This window comes from Theobroma cacao, chromosome 2 (genome assembly GCF_053813885.1).
Source record: "Theobroma cacao isolate CCN51 chromosome 2, ASM5381388v1, whole genome shotgun sequence".
Classification (NCBI taxonomy): Eukaryota; Viridiplantae; Streptophyta; class Magnoliopsida; order Malvales; family Malvaceae; genus Theobroma; species Theobroma cacao.
Window position 1 is genome coordinate 48,187,374 of NC_142640.1, and position 22,399 is coordinate 48,209,772.

The 22,399-nt window shown below is 33.1% G+C and overlaps 1 protein-coding gene and 2 pseudogenes across 1 annotated transcript; all 3 read right to left on the bottom strand.

Annotated features, from left to right (window-relative positions):
• Positions 1 to 349: 349 nt before the first annotated feature.
• Positions 350 to 2,045, bottom strand: LOC18610114 (protein STRICTOSIDINE SYNTHASE-LIKE 10 pseudogene; annotated as a pseudogene).
• A 1,581-nt stretch (positions 2,046 to 3,626) lies between these two features.
• Positions 3,627 to 9,804, bottom strand: LOC18610115 (protein STRICTOSIDINE SYNTHASE-LIKE 10-like; annotated as a pseudogene).
• Positions 9,805 to 14,032: 4,228 nt separating this feature from the next.
• Positions 14,033 to 16,432, bottom strand: LOC18610117 (protein STRICTOSIDINE SYNTHASE-LIKE 10-like). Its single transcript, XM_018114643.2, has 3 exons — positions 16,130 to 16,432; positions 14,815 to 15,084; positions 14,033 to 14,736 (listed from the first exon to the last, which is right to left on the bottom strand). The coding sequence occupies exons 1-3, from the start codon at positions 16,393 to 16,395 to the stop codon at positions 14,208 to 14,210; spliced, it is 1,065 nt and encodes a 354-aa protein (XP_017970132.2). The 5' UTR covers positions 16,396 to 16,432; the 3' UTR covers positions 14,033 to 14,207.
• Between the last annotated feature and the right edge of the window lie 5,967 nt (positions 16,433 to 22,399).

A 22,399-nucleotide genomic window follows, 5' to 3' on the forward strand; every position in this document is an offset into this window, starting at 1 on the left:
AGGAGTGATGGTCGTCACCATCATATTAGTGTTTATTAGGAATTTCAACTTTAGCATCAATACATAATCATTAATATCAACTCAGTCATCAATCAAATACTAATCAATAACTTTGTTTAACAATTTATTTATTTTTCCTCCACTTTTCACTTTATTGAGAGATCAAATAATAAAATGTCAATTTTTTAGATTTTATTCGAAAATAAAAATAAACAAAGAGACCATTATTTTAATAAAAATATGATAAAAACAAATTAACTATAAGGAAAAAACAATAAATGGTATTTTGTCCCTTAAAAATCCTATGCATCTAAGTGCTTAAATTAAGTACTTTTGTCTAGTGAAAATTCTATGGGTATAAGATGCCTAGATAGGGTTTGGTCACTGATCCTATATACAATGTTCCATTCAATTCTTGAACTTCACTGATGGAATTAAATGTGATTCCACCGTTTCCATCCAATTGTTTCAAAATTTTTCCTTCTTGATTTAACTTGACTCCCACAGGATCTGGAAGCTTGGCGTAGGCATCATCTTGAATCCTTCCCGATCTTCCACTGTTGAGTCCTACCCAGAATTCTCCATTCTTGTTCCTTTGAATGTTATCTGGGGTTCTTGACAATTGTACGAACAGTTCTGGAATATAACTGTTTGCTTCACCTTCAAGCCTGAATTTCAAAATTCTCATTGTAGTTGATTCTGCGACTAGCAGGTAAGAGTTATCAGCGTTCAAAGCCACCCCGTTTGGAAACATTAAGCCTCTGGACATAACAGTTACATCCTTGGTTCGAGGATCATATTTAAGTAACCGTCCGCTTCTGTCAGAAGTTATTCTTAATAAGAGGTGATACCTACACAATCATGCAATCATGTAAGTAATTAATTTTTTAATATAAAAAATAAATTAAAATCTTTTAAATAAAATTTTTTATAAATTTAAATATAATTTTTTTTATCTCAAACTAATTTATCTTATGAGATGTAGCTAAAGATTAATTGATCTAATTAATTAAACATACATCTTATTATGAATATAGAAAAATTTTAAAATAGGTAAAGATGGCTAGAAAAGGTATTTATCTTCTAGTTTTATTTCTCTCTCATTCTATGTAAGGAAAGCCCTCCTCAAATCTTTATAATACATTCTTAGAATTGTTGAATCTACTGCATGTAATGTGATAGTAAGGACCTATGTAAATATAATTTCTTCTAATATATATATATAGAGAGAGAATTTCAGCTAGCCTACTCCTTGGAGAAAAATATATATTGTAATTGAACTCGGATTAGCCTCCCTATTCCTCTCTTATCTTAATTCTTTTTATTTTCTTTTTTGTAAATTTGGCACCAAGAGAGAAAGTAAAAGTGAGGTACCTTCTTTGGAAGAAAATGCTACTATCAGTGAAATAGACCATCCCTGTCTTGGAATCGATGTCTAAACCGTTTGTAAATCTGAAAGGGACTCCTTCAGCTGAAGTTGCAAGTTGTTGAGCCACGCCACCGTTGGGTCCAACCACTAGCAGGCCAAAGTATGCGTCTGCGATGTAGAGGTCGCATGTCGCATAGTTGAATTTCAGACCCAATGGCCTCCCGCAGATTGGTTCAAGGTTTGGATTTGTGGAACCATCGCAGAGCTTCCTATCCCTGACCCAATAAATAAAAGAAACCAGCAATTAATCAGTTTGTTATTGTTTCAAAGAAGAAATAGTGAATAATTGAGGAAAGAAAAACATGTGTCCTCATGCATGCAGGACGATAGAATGCACATACCTTACTGGAGAAGGAATGGCAAACTCTTTCCAACCAAGATGTGGTCCATGCCATTTGAGTATTCTTCCATCAGAAACACCAACATAAGGTCCTTGGTTTTTACAGTCGAAGGCGATGCTTTCAGGTCCTGTGACTTGAGGGAGGTCGAGTTGGTGGTAATTCTTGGGGACATCATCACCGTCAGGAAGCTGTTGATAGGATTGTTTGATGTTTTGGGAGAGCAAAAGCACAATGAACAAAAACTTGAATGAAAGAGATATCTTCATGGTTGAATTGGAAACAAGGAGAGTTGGATTAATGGCTGCAGAATAAGAATTATAACTGATAATGGTGGCAGAAGCACTTGTGAGAGGATGTGAGCATTGGGCATATATTTATATTCAGTTGTTCCTATTTTGGGAAGGAATAGGAATTTCAAGTCAAATCAATTTAGAATTATAATTCCTGAAGTACAGGTGATTTAGAATATTGAAGCTAGAGTTGAATTTGATGTAGAATTGTTAATTAGTATATTTGACGGATTGCATTGACTGCAGAATTATTATTACTCAACACGCGCGTGAATCCTTATACAACTATAATTGGTATGCAAGACTGTTTTCAGTCTTAAGTCCAGTGATTTCTTTGCAGAGGCTTTGGATGAGACAAGCAAAAGCCTGGTCGAGGGGCAGAGGGTTTTGTTTCAAGAGTAACCATCCCCTGGAGGCTGGACACAAAAAAGTCTGTACAGATCCAGGGGGCCAAGTTCAAAAGCACAGCTAAAACCTTAAACCCAACCATGAGAATTTGGAATTTTCAGACAGTTTCAACTCAAATGTAGTTCCAGGTGCCTGGTCCTTCGACTCATGAACCACCAGGGAGTAATAACTTTTCCAGAAATTCTGCCAATCCATAAAATACCAGCAGAACAAGAAACACCAGCACGAACAGTAGTACAATTGCGATTATTTACACCAGGACCCTGAATTCCTAACAGCTGCAAGAGCCCTTCGTAGGACCATGAATTTAATGCATCAGTGGGCTCCATTATTTTGTAATTAAATAACATTAAATTTACCCAAAAAAGCTTATACCACTCCAGCAAAATTGATTCTTAATCTCATAACATATCTTTTTGTGTAGTGAAATAAAAAAAAAATTGCAGCAATTTAAATTTTTAATTTCACTATTTTCACATTTAGTAACAATATAAAAAAGTACAATATTTGCTAGTGTATGCAATTTCTATGATTACATTTTGTCCATAGGACTGCTAAAAATGTGCTGTAACATTTAGTAACAATATAAATAAGTACAGTATTTGTTATTGTATATAATTTCTATAGTTACATTTTATTCATAGTGCTGTTAAAAATGTATTATTTTAAGTCAAATTTGTGGTAGTGTAAGAACCTCTAAATTGAGTGCATAACATAAAACTTAGAGGCCAAAATAAGTGTAATCGCATAATGATTTTTTTTTTCTCTTATCTGTATGATATATATTTGATGAATATAGATATGAAAATCCAATTTTTGAAATATATGAAAAATTTAAATATATTTGTGTTGAGCGCATATCTATATTCAACAATTAATCACCTTGAATCTAAACAACATAAATATATAATATTTTATTATATATCTTCTGCTTCTAATTAAATCCAAGAAAGCTAGTTGAAGCATATATGGAACTTGTTGTGAATGACCTGGAAACTTCTATTATTCGCAAGTATATAGACATCTCTTAAAATTGGAAAAAAAATGGGGAAAGTGGGAAACTAAAAAATGCTATCGTCAAAGTAATATCAAAGTAAAATGCAAAACATATTTAATTATAAAAAAAAAAAAGAAGAAGTATTTTATCTCCTAAAAAGTCTATGCACCTAAGATGCCTAAATAGGGTTTGGTTACTGAACCTATGTACAATGTTCTATAATTCATGAACTTCTCTGATGGAATTTACTATGATTCCACCATTTCCATCTCAAAATTTTTCCCTCTTTTGATCTAACTTGACTTCAACAGGATCTGGAAGCTTGGAGTAGGCATCATCCTGAATCCTTCCTGATCTTCCGCTATTGAGTCTTGTCCAAATATCTCCATTCTCGTTCCTTTGAATGTTATCCGGGGTTCTTGACAATTGTATGAACGGTTATAGAATACAACTGTTTGCTTCACCTTCAAGCTCCAATTTCAAAATGTTCATTGCAGTAGTAAACTCTGGAACTAGAAGAAAGGAGTTATTAGCACTCAAAGCAACCCTGTTTGGAAACATTAAGCCTCTATATATTACAAATACTTTCTTGTTTTCAGGATCATATTTAAGTAACCATCCACCTTTGTCAAAGGTTATTCTTAATAAGAAGTTATACTTACACAATTACGCAAGTAATTAATTTTTTTTTATTATTATTGGAAATAAATTGTAATAGTTTGAATAAAAATTATATATATATATAGATAGATAGATATAGATATAAACAAAAAAAAGTGTTTGTTTCTCTTTTTTTAGTTGGTTATTATAAATCACAAATCATCAAAACATAACGTGGTACATATGTGAATAAGAGTTTTGTCAAACAAGAGTAAATGAATTAACTCCTCTCATTTATAGATTTAACGACTCAAAAGTTGACAAGTTTTCACTATCTACATTTATTAAAAGCTGTCTTGAGGAGGGGACAATTGCTCTCAATTAGAGCACCACGTCATTGATTTCTGCTTGAATATTGGGATGCAGGTAGTATTTTGTAGAAAGATCATGGCTTTTTGATCTTTTCCTCTTACCATTCTTTTAGATTTTTTCCCTTTACCCTCTAGCTTTCTCCGTTCTCCCTTTTTTTACTTTCTTCGTTTTTTTTCATGTCCATGTTTGTAGCGGTCATGGATTTTGTAAACCTTTTTTGCCGAGGAGATGTGGTTAGCGGATTTGCAGTGCAGTGGGAGGAAATTTAAAGGGCAATGGGAGAAGAAGGGGAGAGCCTTTGGTGTTTAGCTGGCTCAATTTGTTTGAGGCGTTGAGTTTTCTGACGCCATCAACTGAGGTTGAAATTTTTAATTTTTTGTCTAGGAATTGTCCGTGAAGAAATGCATGGTAATTTGGTCACCGCTACAACAAGAAGGACGCTCCCTTGCCTGGCATCAACGAGGGCCAACAGTAATTTCTCTTATCTCTCTCTCTCTCCCTCCGTACATATGTCGGGTATGCATGCATTTGCGTATTTGAAGCATCTATCAATGTATAATGTATATTTAATCGTTTTGGTCTTATTGCAAAGTTTTCTCTTTCTCTTTTTGCTTTCCATTGTATATTTAATATTCTATTTATTTGCATTTTAAAAGTTCTACTATGAGTGCCTATTCTTTGACTATTCATGATATATAATTGCATGTAGCTCATAGTCTTTTTTCATGATAAGTTTTTGTTGTTTGTCTTGCTATTTGACTCTTTCATGAGATGTTTTGTGAATGCAATATTTTATATTTTATAAAATCTAAAATTTAAATTTTAATATGATTTAACATTGGCAACAACATGTTATGTCTTGACAGTAAACTCATATTATTTTCCAGAGTCTTTGAAATTGTTCTTCCCTTTTTCTATCAGTTTTTCTCGTCATCGCTTTCTTTGTCATTTTCTTGGTCTTCCTCTTCTGTTTTTTTTTTTTTTAATTTTCTCAACTTATTTATTTTTAAAATCTCATCTCCAATTATTTTACCATATTTGTAATTTTTGTTTTCGCTTTAATTTTTTTGTATGTCACTAATTTATATATTTATTTATTTATTTTTCATCTTACTTTGTTGTTAATAGGATAAACAACACCAGTTTTGAATTCCACACTCATGCAGATATATTCCACCACTGAATGTGGCTGCACTTTTGAAACAAATTCTGAAATTTTGTGCAAGCCACCAATTTAGAAATATATACATTTGGTGGATTACCAAAGTTTGTATGTAAAACACTTTGGTTGTAGATGATTACTGCCATAAGCCAATCAATTTAATATAATTGCCTTCCTTTATGTTTGTCATTATGTTTAATGCAATATTGTGCAAAGGCTTTCAACCTTAGGTAACAATTGTTCTTCACATATTATGTTAATTGCTATCAAACAAAAATTATACTCTATTGTCTCCCTTGCCTCACCAGAACGTGAAATTTACCGGAGCGCAATGTGCGGGCAATCCTCTAGTTAATGTAGAAGTTGTCGGATTTGATTTTGTTTATGTCTCTCTCATTAAATCTAAGTAAAACCCTCCTTAAATCTTTATAGTAAATTTCTAAAATCTGTTGAATCTATATGTAAATATAATTTTCTCTAATATCTATATAGAGAGAACTTCAGTTATCCTACTCCTTGGAGAAAAATATACAAAACCTAAAATATTTATTGTAATTGAATTAACTTAGCTTCCCTACACCTCTCTTATTTTTTTCCTTTTATTTTCTTTTTGTAAATTTGGCACCAATTAGTACGAACTATTAAAAAAAATTAGGGGAGGGAATTTGATGAATAGGGTAGGGCAGAGATAAAGTAAAAGCGAGGTACCTTCTTTCGAGGAAAATACTACTATTAGTGAAATAGACCACCCTTGTCTTGGAATCAATGTCTAAACCATTTATAATGAAACGGATTCCTTTAGCTAAATTTGTAAGTTGTCAAGCCACACCACCGTTGGATCCAACCACTGGCAGACCAAAGTATGCATCTGCGATGTAAAGGTTGAATGTCTCATAGTTGAATTTCAGACCCAATGGCCTTCCACATGTTGGTCTAGTCTAGGGTTTGGATTTATGGAACCATCGCAAAGCTTCTTACACCCTAACCCAACAAATTAAAGAAACCAACAATTAATCAGTTTGTTGTTATTTCAAAGAACAAATAGTGAATAATTGAGGAAAGAAAAACATATTTATTCATCCATGCAGGTTGATATAATAAGTATATACATACCTGGTTGGAGAAGGAATGACAAACTCTTTCCAACCAATATTTGGTCCATGCCATTTGAAAATTCTGCCATTAGAAACACCAACATAAGGTCCTTGGTTTTTACAATTGAAGGTGATGCTTTCAGGTCTGGTGACTTGAGGGAGGTCGAATTGGTGGTAATTCTTGGGGACAACGTCATGTGCCGTTAGGAAACTATTGATAAGATTGTATGATTTTTTGGGAGAGCAAAAGCACAAGGAACAAAAACTTGAATGAAAGAAATCTTCATGGTTGAATTGGAAGAAATCTTCATGGTTGAATTGGAAACAATGTGAGAGTTGGATTAGTGGCTGAAGAATAAGAATTATAACTGATGAAGGTGGCAAAAGCATTAGTGAAAGACGACGTGAGCTTTGGGCATATATTTATATTCAATTAAGCCTTTTTTGGGAAGTAATTGGACTTTCAACACAAATAAACTACTAACGGGTGTTGGCTTGATTCCCAAGGAATTAGAAGACTTATTTGTGAAGAGTAAGTTAAAACAAGGAGCTAACAATTCTTTCATTGCCTTGATTCATAAAGTTCAAAACCTAAGTCAAATAATAGAGTATAGGCCAATCAGCTTGGTGAGGAGCCCATATAAAATTTTGGCAAAACTTCTGGCTAATAAGCTTCGAATGGTTATTAAGAAAGTTATAGGTGGGAAATGGTTTGCCTTTGTTAAAGGGAGACAGTTGATGGATTGTTCGTTGATCGCAAATGAGGTTATTGATTTTATAAAGAAAGAGAAAAAATTGGGCCTTTTGTTCAAATTTGACTTTAAAAATGCATACGATTGTGTGGATTGGGGCTTCCTTCAGTTTATGATGACCAAGATGGGATTCTTGGAGATTTGGAAGAATTGGATTATGGGGGGTTTATATAATGTTAGTATTTTGATTCTTATTAATGGGGTTCCAACCAATTTGTTTAGGATGAAAAGAGGGTTGAAATAAGGCTTTCCACTCTCACCTTTTTTGTTCAACATTGTTGCAAAGGCTTTCAGTCAAATGATGAGCAAGGTTGAGGCTTGTGATTTATGTTAAGGGATCCTTATTGATAAAAATGGACTTGTGATTTCTCATTTGCAGTTTGCCGATGACACAATTGTTTTCTGGAGACCCTAAGTTGATAGCCTCTTCAATGTGAAGAGAATTTTAAGATGCCTTTAGCTTGTGTCAAGAATTAAAATTAATTTCCATAAGAATAGTCTTATAGAGATAAGTGTGGAGGACCAGTTGATCCGAAGATGTGCAGATTTGATTGCCTGCAGGGTTAGGAAGCTTTTTTTTTGAATTCTTAGAGTTGCCACTTGGTGCAAGACCTTACTCAATAAAAGTTTGGAAATCTGTCATTGAGAAATTCAAGTCACGACTTGCCGGGTGGAAAACTAAGGCCCTCTCAATCAGGGGAAGGGTCACCTTTCTTCAATTAGTGTTGGCAAGCCTTCCTATTTTCTTTATTTCCTTGTTTCTGATTCTTAAAAGGATTAAAAATGAACTTGAAAAAATTAAGAGAAGGTTTTTGTGAAATGGAGTGGAGGAGAAACCTAAAATTCGTTGTATTGGGTGGGACAAGGTGTGTAGATACAAAAAGAATGAGGGATATGGTATTATTAATTTGGAGATAAAAAATAGAATAATACTTAATAAGTGGCTATAGAGATACGGAAGGGAGAGGGATAGTTTTTGGAGAGAGGTTATAGTGGAGAAGATTGGAGGAAATCCCACCTACCTTTTACTCAACATTAACACCAACAAGGAGTGTTCGTCAACTTAAAAAATATTTTTAAACCATTGGTTCTTATTGATGATTTCTTGATGCAGGTTAATCCTTACTTACATATGGTTGTAGGTAATGGCAAAGACATCTGGTTTTGGACAAATAGTTGGATAGAAAGGGAAGCCTTCAAAGAGAGATTCTCAAGGATTTTTACCTTTGCTACAAACAAAGACGAGTGCATTAGAGATTCCAGAAAATGGAATGGAAAGGCTTGGGAATGGCATGTTGAACTTTAATGACAACCCTTTGGGTGAGAGGAAGGCTAGTGGGAACAATTAAAATCTGTAGTGGAAGAGTACCACTTAAGTAAGGACCTTGAAGATACATTGGTTTGGGGTGGGACGGCTTTGGAGCAGTACTTTGTCAAATCTTTTTGTAGAGAGGTGATGCAGTCGAACACTGTCGATGAGGGACCATAGAAAGATATATGGGCTGGCCTTGTTTTTTTCCGAATTGAAGATTTTACTTGGTAGCTTTTGTATGAATGGGTGGCAATCAAGTTTGAGTTAGTTTAAGTTGGTTTGAAGACGTATGATTTTCAATGACCTTACCAAGTGTATGCTGTGTCAAAATGAGTTGGAAACTGTTAGACACCTATTTTTTCATTGCAAAGAAAGTTGGAGAGTTTGAATGAGATGGTGTGATGAATGGGGGATTCAATGGGCTATTCCTAATGATGTAGGAACTTTTTTTTAGATGCTGGAACAGTACTTGTGTGAAACAGGGTGAGCAAAATATATGGTAAATGGGGTTCCATGCAATTACATGGTCTACATCGCTTTATAGAAATGCCAAGGTGTTTAAAGGGAAGGATTGGAATGCTAGTCAAGTGTACGAAGAAAGTAAACTCAAGGTTGCAATTTTGGCTAGAGCAAAATGGCCGTTAGAGTATGGGAGTGTCCTTAACATATATAAAAACACAACCTTTAGATTGGTAATGAGGAAAGTGGGAAAAGATAGACTTATGGAAGGTTGATGCAAATCGGGACATGGCGAGATGAAGTTTAATGTTGACGAAGTAGCTAAGGGTGCCCTAGGGAAGTAAGAATAGGAAGGGTGTTATGCGATGAGGAAGGGCAGATTAGAGTGATGTTTTCCAAATCAATAGGGGTGAGTGATGCGAGACTTGCGGAAGTGAGAGCCATTAAGGAGGTGTTCCTCATTTTCTCAGCTTCCAAGTGGGCTCTATCCCACTCCTTTGTCATTGAGAGCAACTCTATAAAGGCAGTTAAATGGGTTAATGCACCAGCTGAAGCACCATGGAGATTTCGGAAGTGGATTTTACACATTGGGAAAATGAAGAAGGGATTAAAAAAAAGGGAGGTGAATAACATTTTTCCAGAGAAAAACCATATTGCTGATAGCTTCACTAAGAATGATGTTTTGTGCCAAAATGATGTCTTAAATATTTTTGAAGATTAATGGGAATCTTGACTTGTGTTGTCTGCTTTCTTCATACGTTTCCTTCTCCCCATTCGGTTGTTAATGTAGGGTTGCAGTTTGGTTTTGGATTTTGTCATCTGTTGGATGATGGTTTACTAGTTTTCTAGGTTGATCCTATGTTTGTTTCTGCAATACTTCTAGGATAAGTGGAGATTGGAGATATCAGATATTTTTTTGTCATCCTATGACTCTGTTGAGGATGTTGCCATTGTAGGTGTGTGGTGCAGAGAGTCTGTGTTTGGGGCATCTTGGCTGCCTTTTGCTTGATTTTTGGTCACACATTGCTATTTTCTATCTTTCATATTGAGTAGATGGTGTCTATTTTGTATAAGGTGGTGTTGTTTATAAGGAATGCGTTTTACAAGGCTACCTTTGAGACATTGACTCCTGAATCTGATTTTTGTATAGTCAGGAGCTTCTTTTATAAATTGTGCGGTTTGGAGGTTAACTTTTGTTATCCCTATTAATGCAATTCCCTCTCTCTTTTTTTTTTTTTTTGTTTTTCAAAAAAGGGGTGTTGACTTGGATTTAGAATTCTAGATGTACTAAAATATTACAACACAAGGTTACATATAACAAGATGGTTTAGAATATTGAAGCCAACGTTACATTTAGTATATAAGCCGAGTAGCATTTGGTGCAGAATTATTATTACTTAAACAAGGGTTAATCCCTTTACCAAATGCGGAGCCTCCTTTACTTATAGGGGGCCATGGCCACCCTCTATATTGTATAAAATTTTTAAAATTTTTTATGTAATCCTTGAACAGCTTCCTCAAAATAATTTTTATTTAATAATAATACAAATAAAGAATAACAAAATGATCTTACATGCCTTACTCAACTTTAAAGTTTTTTTTTCTTTCAATTTATATTATTATTTTTATTTATATTTGTTTATTTTTTCTTTTTTATTCTATTTACTCATATATTCTAAATTTTTATAAATTTTCTTCTTTAAATTTTAATGAACTATCAACCATATTCTTTTCTTTTTTGTTATATCGTATGTGGATTATTTCAATACATAATTAATAATTGATAAATTTCAATCTAAGAAATACGATCGAGTACAATTTTCTTAAATAACTATTATAAGTCTTTTTTTCTTGATTAACATGTTACATAAAATTATTTTCTATTATTAATCTTTTGATTATTGATTAAGTTCAACATATTAGTTGTTAAAATATTTAACTTTTATTTCTCTATTTTTGACCTCTCAATAAAAATTGGCTAGTTTTCTCCGTGCCATTTACAATTTTAATTTGAACTTAACATTTTTATTTGAATTCAAACTACCTTTTCCTACCAAATACAAACCCCGGATAAGAATGAGAACCATGAAAAACACAGAGGCAATAACAGACATAGACGCAATAAAAGGACAGTGCAGCTGCATTCGTAGCCACCTCAGTTCACCACCTCATTTATCACCACCATGGTCGAAACATCACAGAGGCCAGTTTTGAAGTCAAAAGCCACCATGATTTCATTTGAAAGCACAGTATGTCGTGGGAATATTGTCTCTTGGCCTCAGATTGTACTACTGAGTTTGATACACCCAAATGACATAGACCAGTTACAAGGATATCAACATTCAATTGCCTTTATAGCATTGCTAGTGAATTCCAAATCACCCCAAGGATTGACCTGGTAACCATGGCATATCCCAAGCTTGTACTGACCAATTGTCAGTGTTTATTCTTCTCTTGGATAACGGGAATCCTCATTATATTCACCTCGAAATCAGAACAAAGACTGCCGAAGCAATGAAATTAAATGATTGAAAACATAGTTTCTCTTTTCAAATAAAAGAAATCATAAAGTTTAAAATTCTCGTGTAGCAAATAAAGAGTTTTCAAGTAACTAACTAAAATTGTCAAATCTCTACGCAATACACAAAAACAAATTAAAGAAAATAGGCAAAATACAAAAACTTATGGGTATACAGTTGGAACATATTTTTGGGTCAATATACCTCAACAAATGCGCACCACCCACCCGCCAATGGTTATCAGTCCATCTGAAGATATAGATTATATTTAATGGATTGTTCTTGTGAATTATTGGTTCCAAATTTCCAAGTTAACGGCTGCATGAGGCTGATAATTTGGCAATGCAGAATCCAGCAAAATCTTACAAGGACAGAAAAGGCACCGACGCCAATTAATAGAGAGACGTATTAATGTCAACCATCAACCAATTGATTAGAATTTTCAAGACGTAGAGTAATTGCTCTTGTTCATTTGTCGCTCGTTTAGACTAGAGGGATGTATGTGTCAGAAATGAATGTGTCGGAAGATGCTTATCTTCTTATAAAAAATTAATTTATTAATATACGTAACATTCTCGTGCATAATTTCAAGATCTCTTCCTTACCTATCCAATATAATTTCAAGATTTCATAATTCATGTACCTTTCTCATTTCTTCAATCACTCACTCGAAAAATTATATAATTACATGCAACTTTTGTTCCACTGGAAGGTTGGAAGCACTGCCGTAGTGATTCAATATTTGGCAAATTCTTTTTGATACGAGTTCATGACTAATCTGTATCTAGTTTCAGTGCCAATAAACATTGCGGCTCGTCAACGACATCGTCTTTTGAGAATAGAATATATAGGAAAATTTAGGTATTCAAACTCTTTCGTCGAAGACTTAAACGTATAAATAATTTATTGTGGTGGATATCTATCTATCAATCTACAATCAAATTAATATCTAATTTCAAGCAGGTTAGGCAGAGGTGGAGGGGAGTAGGACCCTTAAAAATTTTAAAATTTTTACAACAATTCTTATTTTTTTTTTGAAATTTTATAATTCTAATCCTACAATAATTTTATAATTTTACCCCTTATTTTATAATTTTTATAACATACCAATACGTTATTTGAATTTCTGTTTATCTTGCATCTTATGAGAGAGTTGTAGGAGATAACAAATGACCTCTTCAAAGCTTTACAACTTAAGTCTCAAGACATACTTAATGCAATTTGTATAGTATTGTTTACTAAAAAGCGTCTCCAACAATTGAGAGAAGATTGATGGGAACCTTTGTTTGTGTTAGCGAAAAAGTTTTGTGAGACATGAAATTGAAATTTCTAACATGGGGTTAGATATAAATTAGGTAAAGATCGTCTTTAAAAGGATTATGTCATAATTGAGCATCATTGTCGAGTTGACTTATTTTTTATTACTATTGACTCACTCTTATAAGAATTGGATTTCAGATTTAATGAGAATGTGATAGAGTTGCTCACTTTTGGCACATTTTTAGACTCTCAAAATGATTTTAAATTATTTGATGTTTAAAGTATTTGCAACCTTGCAAATAAATATTACCCTAATGATTTTACTGAAAATGATAAAATGTATCTAAGCTATCACTTAGATCTATTCAAGTTTGACATTCTTCATAATCAGGCTTTGAAAATATATCTACAGTTTTTGAGTTATGTCAAGTGTTAAAAAAGATAGGAATATCAAAAGTTTATACCGATTGATCTACCTTGTCTTAACTCTTTTGGTTTTCACTACAACATCAGAACATGCATTTTTTTTTCTATAAAACTCGTTAAGAAAGAGACTTGTAATAGAATATCAAATGATTTTCTTAGAAATTCGTTGATTATTCTCGTTGAAAAAAAAATTATTCGAGACTTTGATATTGATTCAGTGATAAATGCCTTCAACTCCATGAAAGACCGTTGAACTTAATTAAAGATGTCCAATCTTAGTATGCAATAGTTATTAAAAAATATTTTTATTTGGTACTTAACACGTAATTCGAGTTATTTGTGTAATTTTTACATGAATTTTTTTCATTTAAGTTATTTTATATTTTTGTCAAACATTGAACTCTAATATAACTATTTTATAGACATTGTCTTTGTGCCTCAAACACAAAATCCTGACTCTATCACTGAAGTTAGGTTCTTGCATTTGAATATAATGTTGATGATAGATGACACATGCTGAGAAAAGGACCTGGATCATACATACTTCTTTATATATTACAAGTGGATGTATAACTGTACATACAACTCCAAAAATTGAAAGGTGGGAAAAGTAGGGAACTGAACATATAGGTTCACTTGATGACAATATGGTAGATATGCTGTAAGTACATAAAATTCAGAAATCAAGAGGCAGATGCCAACCTCACTCCGTAATTATAACTAATATACAATAGAAATATCTTCTCAACTTAAAACTCTACGGAGTGGCATATAACAGTTGAAATTTTAAGTGTATAGGACGCCAACATAAGGTTTGACTACTGAACCTATGTATAATTTTCCATTTAATTCTTCAACTTCACTGACCGAATCAAATCGGATTCCACCATTTCCATCCAACTGCTTCATAATCTTTCCCTCTTGGTCATATTTGACCCCGACTGGGTCTAGAGTAAACCAAGGGATAGTTGTTTCACTGGACAATTTGGTCTCGCCCTCATTTTGGATCCTTCCTCTTCCACTGTTTAGTGCTACCCAAAACTCTCCCTTATCATTTCTCTTGATGTTATCTGGCATTTTTGGCAATTGCGCAAACTGTTCTGGAGTATAACTGTCTGTCGTACTATCAAGGTTGAACTTCAAAATTCTCATTTTAGTTGTTTCAGCAACTAAAAGGAATGAATTGTCCTTGCTTAGAGCCACTCCATTTGGAAACGCTAAACCCTTGTATAACACCGTCACTTCCTTGGTCCGAAAATTATATTTAAGTAATCTTCCACTTCTATCAAATGTTATTGTCGATAAGAAATAATGCCTACACCATTATAGTAATAATAATTAATTTTTGTTTATATATATCTAGATGTCATTGGAGAGAGAAAATTTGAGGTACCTTCTTTGGAAGATAATGCTACTATCTGTAAAATAAACTACTCCGGTGTTGGTATCAATGTCTAAAGCATTTGTAAATTTGAAAGGTACTCCTTCAGCTGAAGTAGCAAGTTGTTGAGCCACCCCACCACTGCGTCCAACCAATAGGAGACCAAAGTAAGCATCTGCAATGAAGAGATCGCATGTTGCACTGTTGAATTTCAGACCCAGTGGCCTTCCACATGTTGGTTCAAGGTCTGGATTTGTGGACCCATCGCACAATTTCCTATCCCTAACCCAACAAATCAAAGAAACCATCAATCAGTTGCTTATACCATATAGTAATTTTCTTTTATTAGAACAAATATATGGTGAATAATTCCAAATTAAGTTCTTCAAGTCCACAAGTACTATTAACTTGAGAACGAGCTAGACAAAGTAACCATTTTATATAGAATTTTGGTATTCAAGTTCTTAAAATCAGTAAGACTTCAAGCAGTACTGAAGTATAGGAAAGGGAAAGAAATGTTGGGTCAACGCTAACAGAGCAAAAGTCGATTTCCAGGTCTTTGCAGCAACAATATTGTCAGCTTAGCTTTCAATGCTAATTGTTGAAAAACAGACAATACAATGTGCGATAAAGAGTAGGGAGTCGTATTTTGGTTTACTTCTTTGAATATCTTAGCTCAATAAGAGCTAACCCAACTGTATGGTTTTAGGTTTATGTTCTAGCCAGGAGACATGCATGTTGGATAAAATTATCTATAAAAAATAAATAAAAAAGAGGCCCAAACAAGTGCTTACATAAGCAAACCGAATCACTGACACCATCATGAGGTTGAGCAAATTATTGTCCCGGTCAAAATTCTAATGTAATTCAACAAACTCCAGTTTCGAACAAGATGATCATGTTTATGATATATTCGTGGCTGTACCTGAGTGGTAATGCATGGCTGTTACATTTTAAGCATGATGTACAAAACTTTTTTTGGTAATGTATAGTGGGCTGGCAACAAGTGGAAACCATTTCCGTAAGAACTGGAAACAGACCAGGTGAATGGCCCTGTTTTAAATTCTTACTGAGTTGTTTCCAGGTAGTTGAGGTGAGTGGAGTACTGGCAGAGGGCGACTTTTTTGGGGATTCTTTCATAGTCTAACAATATGACAACGTTAGACTGATGCATCAGTGAAATCTTACACCTTTCAAAAAAAATATCTACCAAAAACAGAACTGTTTGCGTCTCTTAAACATAAAGTTGCAGCCAATACTCTTTAAAGAAACATGAGATGAAAGAAAAAGTAATTGTATTCATGCGGGCAGATGTAGCATAAAATACCTGTCTGAAGAAGGTATGGCAAACTCCTTCCAACCAAGATTGGGTCCTTGCCATTTGAGTATTCTGCCATCAGAGACACCAACATAAGGCCCTTGGTTTTTGCAATCAAAGGCGATGCTTTCAGGTCCTGTGACTTGAGGGAGGTCTATTTGGTAGTACTTCTTATGGAGGTCATCACCCTCAGGAAGTTGTTGAAAGGATTGTATGATGTTTTGGGAGAGGAAAAGTACGAAGAACAAAAGCTTGAATGAGTGAAATATCTTCATGGTGATAGAAGCACATGACCTTTGGGGATATACTTATATTCACTGCACTTGGGGGCAGGAATAAGAATTTTAACTCAAAATCAAATTATTATTCAAGATGTAATCAAAATATATTGTTTTTTTAATATCTGAAATTATATTTTATTTTTAATATTTAAAATCATGGTACGTATTGTACAAATCAAATAAAAACAATTGGCCACATCAATCTTACGGTTGAAGCTCTAATGCTTAAAGTATATTTGGTCACATATACATATAGTGTACATACTAGGATTTAGCATGCCAATAAAATGAAAATAATGATAGACCAGTCCCCAGAGTACATTTCTGGAAGTGAAAAATCTTGGTTCATTATGTCTGAGTATTTAATTTTATAGTAAGTACATATATCTTTGTAACTTGAATTCACCTTCTCTGTGTTCGTGGATATAACTTGGATAGCATAAGAAAAATTAGGGTCATCATGTTGCATATTTTGTAGATACTCTAAGACACCACCAATATCTCCAACTTTCATTGCTTCTGTTCTCTTAGAACGTAAGTAATTATTGTAGTCCTAAGGAATAAAACCAAGATTCTCGAGTCCGTCAACTTTTCTTGCCAAAAACCCAACACTCTCCTTTGGTGCTATTCCAGAGCAATCAGCGATTTCAAGTTCAACAGCTTGAGGGAGATTAATTGCCCTTTGAGATCTTAAAAACATACGCTTACGTGGAGAAGCTAATGCATGTGTATGTTCTGCAATAAATTTAGTAACACGTAATTTATCATCATATCGTGAAACTTTTAATACAGCTAAGCACCCAAATCTTGTTTCTGGACTATGACTTTTGACATTATCATCTCTTTTATCATTTCTTCGAGTTCCTTGGCAAGAACAACAAAAAACCCTATCTATCCAATTACCATACTTATCATTATGTCTTTTAGTTCTTCAAATACTAAATCCAACTTCTTTAGCATATCTGTTGTAAAAATCATAAATATCTTGTTCTATTTCAAATTCCATTCCAACTTTTGGAGTAATTTCTTCAGATATATTTGCATGAGCTGAAATCATAATATTAGTAATAGAATCAATCATGTTAACACTTATCTTGCTCAAGATTCTGCTCCTCCATTGGTTCAATTGATGGGAGAATATCATCTTCAGTAAATTCTAATCTTCGACATAATTGATCTTTATTAATTGTATTTGTAGTTTCTTTATCCATACCCTAAAAAATAAAAAATAAATAAATTTAGTTATCTTTTAAATTGATAGAAGAATCATACCTTCTTTTTCTACTATTTCATTCTATATGCTCAAAAATTTATTAATTAAACACAATTAATGAAAAAAATACATCAAATTTGAATTAAACAATACATATACACATATATATATAAATATATAAAGTTTAAAAAATAAAAAAAATAAAAAAAGCTTAAATTAAAAAGTTAATGAAAAGAGAACCACGTACAACTAAATTTGATATCAATATTTTCATGAAAGAACAAAATACATAATGAAACATGAATAATTATGAATAAGACATAAAAAAAAATTGAATGCCTTTCAAAAGAAAAATATGAAAAACGTTATTTGCAAGCACAAAATTCAATAAAACACCATGTAATGAATCAATAAATATAAAATTGAAATCTAAAGAATTAATAAAAAAACTTACAAAAAGTATCTCGCTAAAAGGTAAAAGTGAAGCAAAAGAGGAGCAGCAGCCAAAGCAAAGAAAAAGTAAAGTAGGCAGCAACTAGGAAAAAAACCTAGAATGAGATTTTGTTTCTTTTTATTTTTAAAGTGACATTAACGGTGTTAAAAATTGTGGGACTGCTGTTTTTAACATCCCATTAAAGGATAGGACAGATGGCAAACATATGGAGAGGAGGCATGGGTGGGGGCACAAAAGGGGGGCAGAGGATTTGTGTTCATAATCCACATGCATATGTGAAGTTATAGCTAATTAATTAATTGAAAGTATTAAAATTGTTATGCAATAAATGCAAGAACTAATCAAAGGACCAAATACAGAAACTTCATATTGGCATATACCACCAGCCAGGTCCACCAATTGTTTATTAATTAGTCCCATTTGAAGAAATAAATTATATTTAGTGGATTGTTCTTGTGAATTATTGTCATAACGTGCTGGTCCGGGAACCCGTCCGCCAGACGTCGGCGAAAATAAATCAGTTTAAGAGTCGCCACCAATCTTTTTTTTTATCTAGGTGTGATTGGTCACCTATTAACCCGATTCTAATCGACAAAGTCCTAAATTAATTTTAGGTCCGTCGAAAGAACGAGAACTGATCCACGTTTTTTAGAGATGGGTTCGGGAGTGCGGTTACGCACGGAGAAGGGTTAGCACCTCCGTGGCGCCCGTTCCACGAACGGTACCATTTAATCTTAAGTTATCATATTATAGCCTACTTTTGATTTATTCCCTACTTATTAACTAAATTTTTATTAAACTGACTGCCTGAATCTTTTATTTGGTTTTACGTATGCACGTGATGCAAGCGTAAAATGATGTCATGACTCATTTATTTTAAATAATGGGGTCGGTAATCTTTTATTGGAAAATTATTCGAAGACCATCCTAACGCTTTGGTGAAGTCTCGAAATTCTCCTCACCTAGAGATATTCCCGAAAGAACTCGTCTCTACAAGCTCTTCGGGGAAATCCCATCATCGGAATTCTCGCACCATTTGTAAGATAAATGTGGCATGCTATGACAGGATAAAGTGATGATGTCTACATGCACGCGTTTATTGACTTAAGCGGTTCATAATTCACTCAACTATGTATTTAACAATTTATCATTTTGTTTATATGTTTATTATTATATATTTTTTTTTCATGGATTATTTATTTATTTTTATTATCATTATTATTTTTTTTCTATTTTCTATTTAGATCCATATCTTTTAATTAACATTGTTGATTAACATTTAACTTGATTATATAACTTGTCAAATAAACAATTAATTAATTTTTTCAAACGATTAAATTAACTTTATTTAGTAATATTTATTTAAGCTAATTAACTAATTTAAGTTTGGATGCAATATTATGTAAATATGTTATTTTTTAATATATATATATATATATATCATTTATTAACAATGATTATTTGACTTAACGGGTATTAGAGTTTAGAGTTTGAATTTATCCCAACGCTTCGGTGAAAATCCGTCTCGAACTTCACATTCAAAAAAATCCACTTAGAAGAAGCAACTCTTTACCTTTCTTAGGTGAAATTTTTCGAATAATCATTTCATCATTTTTTCATTTTTTATTTTTTTTATTCTTCTCATTTACTTATCATTATTACGATATTTATTATTTATTTATTTTATTTTATTTTTATTTATTTTATTATTTATTTTTATTAGTATTATTATTTATTATATATTTTTTTAAAAAAAATCTAAAGGTATTATGAATTTTCTTTCTATTTATTTACTTATTTTATGTATATATATTTATTCTTCTTTTACTATTAGTTTTATTTGTTACTATCATTATTATTTTTTAGCATTAAAAGAAACATTTATATATATACATGTGTATAACTAACTTTTCCTAATATGGTTTAAATCACAACAAAAAATGTAATTTATTTAACAAAATGGGCTAACTCAAAATTAATTGAAATAGGCCCAAACCAAAGAGGATGGGTTATACCTTTCTGGGCTCGGATTAGCCTAACTCGATGGCCAGCAAAAGCCCAAGTTTGCTACACCGGTCTACTTCCTAAAGCCCACAAGGCAGGACCCAAAACGCACCGTTTGGTGCTTGTAGAACCGCTCAAAACGATGTCGTTTTGGCCCTCAAGCCCTAGGTATTTAAACCTTATTTTTTCCTTCCTCTTTCATTTTTGGCTCTCTTTTTCTCTCTCTAGCCGTCACTCTCTCTATTCTCTCCCTAACTTTTTCTTTTCTTCTTCTTCTTCTTTTTCGTTTCTTTCTCTCTTCAATTTCCCCTTTGGCCGGTCGATCCCTCTCTTTCCCTCTCATTCGGCTTTCTCTTCTCTATTTCTCTCTAGCTCGGCGGATCTCCTCTCTTCCTTTCTCTCCTTCTTCCTTCTTCAACTTTTTACCGATAGGCCTCCCTTGTCGCCGGTTTCCCTGCCGGTTCTCCCCTACCCGAAAAAAAACTTTTTTCTCTACCCTTAAACTTCCCTCTCACTCATTTTTCAGATCTCTAGTTTTTTTTTTTGTTTTTGTTTTGTGCTTGTTTTGATTTTTTTTGTTATTGTGGCTAGGTAACTTGCTGCTGGTAGATCTAGGATTTTTGCATCTGTGGTTTTCTTGGTTTTTTGAACTTGGTTTCTTTTTTTTGACCGATTGGCTCTCTATTTTTTTTGAATCGTTTTTTTTTCTCTCCCCTCTCTTTTTGCAGGTTGTCCAAAAATTTGGACAACCCGGTAATGGGGTTCTGGCACCAAGGAGTTGGTAGCCAGAACCCCCATCATTCAGGGTGGTTGGGGGGAGGGATGGCTGGGCGTACGCCCAGCCATACCTTTTTTTTTTTAATTATTCTTTTTTTTAATTATTTTATTTTATATTTTATTTTATTTTATTTTTATTTTTTGAGGTGTCTACAGTTGCCCCTCTTTGTACATTCTTGAGAATCAAGGATAGTGCAAAAACGTAGAGACCACATTTGGATTATCTCGAAGCCAGTTGGTTTAATCAAATCGATCTAGGCTCGACTTATCTCAAAATAAGTTTGATTTAAACAAAAATAAAATTTCTAGACTTGATCTAGGCTTGACCCATATTAGAACAAATTCGATTAAAATTTTTAAACTTAATCTTGGCTTGACCTATCTCACAACAGGTTCGATTTAAACAAAATTGAGACTTCTAGACTTGATTTAGGCTCGACCCATATTAGAACAAATTCAATTAAAATTCCTAGATTTAATCTAGGCTCGACCTATCTCACAACAGGTTCGATTTAAACAAAATTTCTAAACTAAATTTAGGCTCGACTTATCTCATAACAGGTTCAATTTAAACAAAATTAAAATTCTTAGACTTAATCTAGGCTCGACCTATCTCACAACAAGTTCGATTTAAAAATTGAAATTCCTAAACTTAATTTAGGCTCGACCTATCTCATAACAGGTTTGATTAAAATTCCCAAACTTGATCTAAGTTCGACCTATCTCACAACAGGTTCGATTTAAAAATGAAATTCCTAGACTTATTCTAGGCTCAACCTATCTCACAACAGGTTCGATTTAAAAATTAAAATTTCTAGACTTAATCTAGGCTCGACCTATCTCACAACAGGTTCGATTTAAAAATTGAAATTCCTAAACTTAATCTAGGCTCGACCTATCTCACAACAGGTTCGATTTAATTTGTTAATGCTAACTTAATTGGATTAACATGAAATGAAAAGACTCAAATCCTTCCATTAAAGTTTTACAATCTCAACATTTTAGGTCGAGTGAATTTCGACCTTCAAAGCTTGGGACATGAATTAATTTTGATTCTTGTCGAGTGCATGGCTAGGCATGTATGCATGATTGACATGATGAAATGTTTTCATGTTTATAATTCATTAAGGTTCCAAGACCCTTCTCTTGCTTCATTCGATTTTTCACTGTAGCTTTCAATGACCTTCGTCTTGTGCCTTTCTTCTAGAGGCTTTAAGTAACTCCGGATTTTCCCTAAGCACATTTTCTTTTGACATTTGATTTTGCCCCAAGTTTAAGGCTTCGCCATTCTTTTTCTTCATTATTAAGTCTTTTGCTGAACAATAAGTATAATTTCTTGCTTAATTAGTTTATTTTTTTTACCAGTCATCATTAATTTCCATGACAGCCATTATGTGAAATCAATGGGATAGTAAAGAACAAAAGGGTTAAAATAAAGAGGCGAATGAGAATTTCATATATGAGAAGTCAGATAATTCAAGGCAAAAAGAATTTACAGGGTAAACATTAGATCTTTAAGTAATGAACACCTAGACCACTCAGAGAAAACA